The sequence below is a fragment of the Electrophorus electricus genome, chromosome 1, assembly GCF_041902795.1.
Source record: "Electrophorus electricus isolate QZ-2024a chromosome 1, ASM4190279v1, whole genome shotgun sequence".
Classification (NCBI taxonomy): domain Eukaryota; kingdom Metazoa; phylum Chordata; class Actinopteri; order Gymnotiformes; family Gymnotidae; genus Electrophorus; species Electrophorus electricus.
Window position 1 is genome coordinate 1,338,413 of NC_137497.1, and position 6,588 is coordinate 1,345,000.

Genomic DNA, 6,588 nt, shown 5'->3' on the forward strand with positions numbered 1-6,588 from the left:
GTCCTGGGTGTAGAAAGGGGTGGGGCCTTATTTTAAAGAGCTGGTCCTGGGTGGAGAAAGGGGTGGAGCCTTATTTTAAAGAGCTGGACCTGGGTGGAGAAAGGGGTGGAGCCTTATTTTAAAGAGCTGGTCCTGGGTGGAGAAGGGGGTGGAGCCTTATTTTAAAGAGCTGGTCCTGGGTGGAGAAAGGGGTGGAGCCTTATTTTAAAGAGCTTGTCCTGGGTGTAGAAAGGGGTGGAGGCTTATTTTAAAGAGCTGGTCCTGGGTAGAGAAAGGGGTGGAGCCTTATTTTAAAGAGCTGGACCTGGGTGGAGAAAGGGGTGGAGCCTTATTTTAAAGAACTGGTCCTGGGTGGAGAAAGGGGTGGAGCCTTATTTTAAAGAGCTGGTCCTGGGTGGAGAAAGGGCTGGAGCCTTATTTTAAAGAGCTGGTCCTGGGTGGAGAAAGGGCTGGAGCCTTATTTTAAAGAGCTGGTCCTGGGTTACTGAAGGGCTGCATTCTCCCTTTTGGCAGGATCTCCATCTCCAATACACATAATATTTTATGTGACGTTGTTGTATTTGTGTAATCGTATAGGTTCCGGTGATGTAATTGGAGAACGAAGAAATATCCCAAGTAGGTATGTTGAGTCTGCCCCCTAGTGGTGAAGAGACGTGTCATCATGACCTTGATATAATCACTGGTGCAAGAGCCTCTAAAAGTCTAGGTACAGGTCTACAGTAGTGACTAGAATGGGCGGAGTATTCTATATAACCTAACTATTAATGCCCTGCCTTAAAGTGATTTCTAAGCAAACCACAGAGCACATGTTGAATAGGAAAGTATTTTAATATTCAGAGAAAAAGCAAATTCATAGACAATAAAGTATTAAAAATTTGTATTAAAAGTATTAAAAACTAGATAATCCCTAAATAAATTTTGTAAATAGCCAACTGTCACAGTACAGTCCCTCCTCCCGGACGTCACCGTGTGTGTGTGTTTGTTTGTATGGCCACTCCCTCTTGGTGCGTGTATTTAAGTAATGTGTGTGTACCTGCAGTAAAGGTGTGTGCACGTTACTGTAGTGTTTGTACATGCAGTAAAGGTGTGTGTGTGTACTTGCAGTAAAGGTGTGTGTGTGTACCTGCAGTAAAGGTGTGTGTGTGTACCTGCAGTAAAGGTGTGTGTGCATTACTGTAGTGTGTGTGTTACTATAGTGTGTGCACCTGCAGTACAGGTGTGAGTGTTACTGTAGTGTGTGCACCTGTAGTACAGGTTCGTGTTCTTGCTGGTCGGTTTACATGACAGGTACGCAACCCTCCACCCAAGAGTCTCTGACACTGGCCTGGGGTTCTGGGTCCTCCATCCACAGGAGGGCGCTGCCAGCATCCTCGCCCTCATCCCTCACCACAAACATCCACTCCACTGTGGGGACGAGGGTTTTCCATGCCAGCCACATGGTAAAGGGCACCTGCTGCTTCAGGGAGGAGACCAGCAATCTGACTGGTACCAGGATAATGACAGTTATACTCAACAGAGAGGAGACCAGTAATTCACTACGTTCTGACTGGGACCAGTATAATGACATTTACACTCAATAGTGACAGCATTAACAAACGTGAGCTTGGGGATCCCAGTGGCTGGGAACAGGTGAGGGAGACCCGAAGTCATTTTGCCCCATATATATAGATTATATATATAGATTAACAATATTATTAACAATAACAATATATATATATATATAGGTTAATAATATTCTCATTAATACTTTAGCTTGCATTAAGAAAACTGTAACAGTGAGGGGAAAAAACTAAAATCCTCCTTCAATGGATTAATATTAAATGAAATACACATGAATTGAGGCATTTTAAAACAAAATACAAATATATAATCATCTTTATAAATATGATGTGATTTTTAGCCCTAAAGGGTGCTCATTAAAACCGCCTCTTATCAAATCTGAGTCTAGAAACTCTTCTCAGATCTGAATCTCAGTGTAAAACTCGTGTTCTAGAATCTTTCCCACCGAAACCGGATGCAGCGGCTCACGTACGTCTGCAGACACACGTCACAGCGCGTGTCCAGAACACCTCCGACCTCCCCGATCACGTGCACCACCTCCTCGTCGCCCTCCTCACGCGCGACAGTTGAAGCGCTTTATGAGGTTGCAGGTCACTTCTGTCCTACTCGCTCAAGGCTCCAAACCAGCGCCTGTGGAGCTGTTCCTCCATCTGCCCGATAGATGGCGGTAGACGAACCACACTGGATTTTAAAGATGCGCTACGAATTCCGATGTGGTCCATGTTCTTCATATTTGGAGTCAAAAATTAAACTTTCCTGAAAGGTGATGAATACTTTAGAATTTCCCAAATAAACTAACGTGATCACACAATTTCAACTGCTTACTTACTGGAATCTCATCTTATTTCTGCACAGCCCAGTTAATATTCTATGTTAATGACGTCTGTATTGATTGACATTATTTCTTAGAAATGTAGTGTGGCGTCTGTAAAAGATTAAGTTTGTGTTAGTACGTGTGTATAATTAGCGATCAACACTGAGGACATGAAGTGGTCTGTATGGGCGTACTTGTGGAGGGGTGATATTAACCTTTAGGTTCCACAGCAGGTGCACAACATATCCCAGTGTGCATGTTTTTGTGAATAACTTTGTAATTTAACATATATTGATATATTGGGATATATATATATATATATATATATATATATATATATATATATATATATATATATATATATATATATATTGATATTGATATTGGGATCTTGTGACAGTGGAATTCTTTACACTGTGCTGCATCACTGTTATGCCACACACCTAACCAGGAGAGCTCTTGGACTAGTGTGTCAGGACTAACTGAGGGGTTTAAGATCTTTTTCTTGTGAACCGGGACTAACCAGTGGGTTAATCCCTTGGACTAGTGAGCCAGAGACAGATATAGTCATCTTTATTGAGAGGGCACATGTAATAAAAAAGCATTCTCCTTCACACAAGAAGATTTACAGATCCAGAGTAAAACACCTCCATGTGAAAAATGCAACTAAGTACATTTTAATTCACAATTATAATTCTAAAATTTGATACAAATTAAACATAAGATATCTCTATTTTTCTGTTCTAGTTTGGCTATAGCCAAACTGTTGGCTATAACAGGAGCTGCCATGGCGATAGCAGGTACCTCACGTGTGTTTCATTCCTACAGCAGTTGCTCTGGACCTCTGACAATGATCGAAGCTGTTCAAGCTCTGATAGCAAAAGATAATCAGGACAGAGTTTTGTCAATCACTTTTTATTAATCAACAACAAGACTTGTGAGGCATGATGAGATATTAGCGTATTAGACTAGTATCTTACGCATTAGACCATCCCAAACAGAATAAGAAAACCTGCTTATACTGCAGATGTCAAGATTGTTACTATATCATCCATCCAGAGTGTGTGTGTGTGTGTGTGTGTGTGTGTGTGTGTGTGAGAGAGAGAGAGAGAGAGAGAGAGAGAGAGAGAGAGAGAGAGAGAGAGAGAGAGAGTGTGAGAGAGAGAGTAACTGGGCCTTTAAAATGGATTACATCCTGGGTCTCTGAGGAGCTTAGAGTGAGTGTAACTAGCCCATCGAGGGATAGTATTACAGATCACATTCGGAAGGCGCAAATACACACAAACAGAGGCACATGTACGCTGTGTTGCAGCGGCTGCGACGTGTCCTCGGCCTCGACGGACACGCAGGGGTGCAAATTGACATGATTGACATGTGCTCCGCCCTCTACTTTCCCCCAGGTGTTCCTGTACTCTCACCTTTCTCAAGAAATATTTCACGGTAAGTTCATTCTATTTGTTAAAATGCGATGTCGATGCAGTTTAAACAACATGTTTTGTAAGTACATAGTTCTGTGTTTAAATCGTAGGTTCACCCAAAAGTGGATTAAATTTAAAGATTAAAGTCCTGGTGAAGTTAACAATACACAACTAAAATGACGGACACTAAAATGGCGAACGCTCAATACGATCGCATATTTAAAAAATAATTGAACGGGGTCAGATATACGTTGTCAGTTATTGTAAACGTCGTAAAATCGTACCAGTTAAAACTCCTCTGGTCTAAACGTAAAGTTGCCGCTGTGATGTGTGTTTTTTTTTTACAGTCATTTTTTAGTGTTGTCCACATTCTCAGTGGACAGTTCAGATTCCCTGTATAGTTCATTAGCTGTAGTGTTACCTGTAGTTAGGATGGGACGGTCGACACGGACGTTTCTACGCTTGTTTCGAGTTTCTGAAGCGCAGCGGTTTGAAACGCTGATCCGAAGTGTGGCTCAAAACGGCCATGTCACGTGACCACAGGTGAACTAAGCTTGTGTTTCTATAGGTGTTATACAGTACCTGCTGCTCCTGGCTTTGACTGACAGTGTCTGAAACACACCTGATCACACGTCTGTCTCAGTCACACACTCTATGAATGCGTATAAGTCAAGAAAACACACCCCAACCTTGAGGGGTTTTGTGAGAACAGAGAATTTGAGAGACAGAGAGATTCAGTGTTGTCTAGATAGAAGGTTATTGATAGGACATATTAACTGATAGGCTAGTGAGAGACATCCAGTGAGCAGTAGTTATAAATACAGTGACATTAATATATAGAAAGTGTGTGTAGAGAGAGATCCTCTGGTTTACTGACAGGAGTGATGTGCTGTATATTCACACTGTCATGACATCCCCTCCCCCAAACGTCTGTGCATGTGTGTGTGTTTGTTCGTCTGTATGTGTTTCACACCAGCTCCTCGTTGTGTATCGTTAGTGTACGTGTATATAAGTCTTTTCTCTAAGTGTGATTGTTGTCGATGTTTAACACTCATAGCCTGCATGCTATGTCTTCATTGTTTTATGTAAATAAATGTATCGATTAGTCCCTCCCATCTTCCATCTTCCATGTTTTCCCTGTCTTGTGTATTTCAGTTCCATGCCTTAGTTTCGTTTTCTCCGACCCTTGTTTGATTGCTTACACCTGTCCATCGTTTCTAACTTAAGTTCATGTATTTAAACGCTGCCTTGTTCCCTTAGTTTTTGACTGTTCGTTGTTGTTGTTTACTTCATTGCATTTATGTGGTTGTTTTTTTTAATTCATGCTTGTGTGTTTATTTGAATCTGTATTTCAAAGCCTTCATTTTTGTTAAGATGTTTTGTTTAGCCTTTGTGTTTCGTAGTCTCTGTTATGCTTCACCTGTTTACCTTCGTGTATCTTAGCCCTTGTCTTGTAATCATGTATTCTCATACTCTCTGTGTCAGCTCTTTGACCCTGGACTACCTAAGGACTCTGATTTAGGATTTGCCCTTAAATTGCCACTGGAGGATCTTGGAGGGCCCTGAGTGTGGTCCCAGGCTGGACTCTGCAGAGTTCTACGGACCCACTCCAGACTACCGGGGCTGATACAGTGAGGTCCAGTATTCGGAGTCTGACTCCACAGGGTTCTACTACCCTGCGGGTTATGAGAGGAACGGGGAGTGCAACGATGTTAGTCTGCGGATGGACTCGGAGTTCGACCATGGGGAGGATCTCATAATGGCGGTGGAGGAGGTCCTCCATAGGGACCCTCCCTCGGTCAGCAACACCACGTCTGCAGATTACAAGAGCCTGTCCCTGTCACCGTGTCTGTCCCCATCACGCTGTCTGTGTCAGTCGCTTTGTCCCCCTTTGTCAGTGCCTGTGTCTGTCAGTGTGTCTGTCCCTGTGTCTGTTGTCGTCCTGGTCCCTGTCCTTTCCCCGGCTGTCCTGCTTGCGCTGGCCCATGTCAGATTGCTCGGTCCTCCTGCCTTGCCATTTGGCATTGGTTTCGGGGCCGTAGCCTGATAGGCTGGCACCGGGAGTCACGCCGTTGGGGAGGAACTCTGTCATAATACGGCCCCTCCTCCCAAATGTCTTCGTGTGTGTGTGTGTGTGTGTGTGTGTGTGTTCGTCTGTATGGCCACACCCTAGTTGGAGTTTACAGTTACTAACGAGTAGACACATTACTCCATGTGCTCTCTGTATAGATTTAGTTTCACTTTCATGTTTTAGCATATTTCTCCTCTGGTAATACTGTTTCATATCAGCTGTACTTCCTTTGTCTATTAGTCATTGAGTTTGGGATGTTAAGTCAGTAATTTAAATATTAGTCATGGCTACAGCATTTCTTTATCAAGTCATTTAATCAGTTCCAGAGATTCGCCACTAGATGGCACCCAAGTACCAGTTACATTGATCGTAGTATAGACATAATTATGTAAACCTTTTCTGTTATTGTGCATGTTGTCATTTACAAACAACAATGACATTTAAAGTAATCTCTGTATTTGTGTTTTACACCACAGATTGGTGAGACAGACTTGATCTCATAGCATTACATAATATGGGGTAACCTATTCTCTACTTCACAGTTCTGTAACATCAGAATTCTTGCCTGTTATTACACCTTTGAACTCAGTATAGCTTTAAGTGTACTGGCCAACATACCAGGTTGAACACAGTTATAAAGCCAACCAGCGCCAGTCATACCAGTCCACTACAGTAGTCTACTACAGTTTTGAAACCTTGAAACAATTTTCAACACAACTGCTTCA

At 42.6% G+C, this 6,588-nt stretch overlaps 1 protein-coding gene across 4 annotated transcripts in view; it reads left to right on the forward strand.

The window, feature by feature from the left end:
* Positions 1 to 3,553: 3,553 nt before the first annotated feature.
* The window catches only part of LOC145656972 (NLR family CARD domain-containing protein 3-like), a 21,807-nt gene continuing 18,772 nt past the window's right edge, over positions 3,554 to 6,588 (forward strand). The window contains exon 1 of one of the 4 annotated variants that reach the window (XM_081710972.1): positions 3,554 to 3,814. In XM_081710972.1, coding sequence (XP_081567098.1) covers positions 3,669 to 3,814 — 146 coding nt within the window. In that variant the 5' untranslated portion in view covers positions 3,554 to 3,668. The other 3 variants (XM_081710862.1, XM_081710894.1, XM_081710927.1) reach the window with 3 other exon arrangements.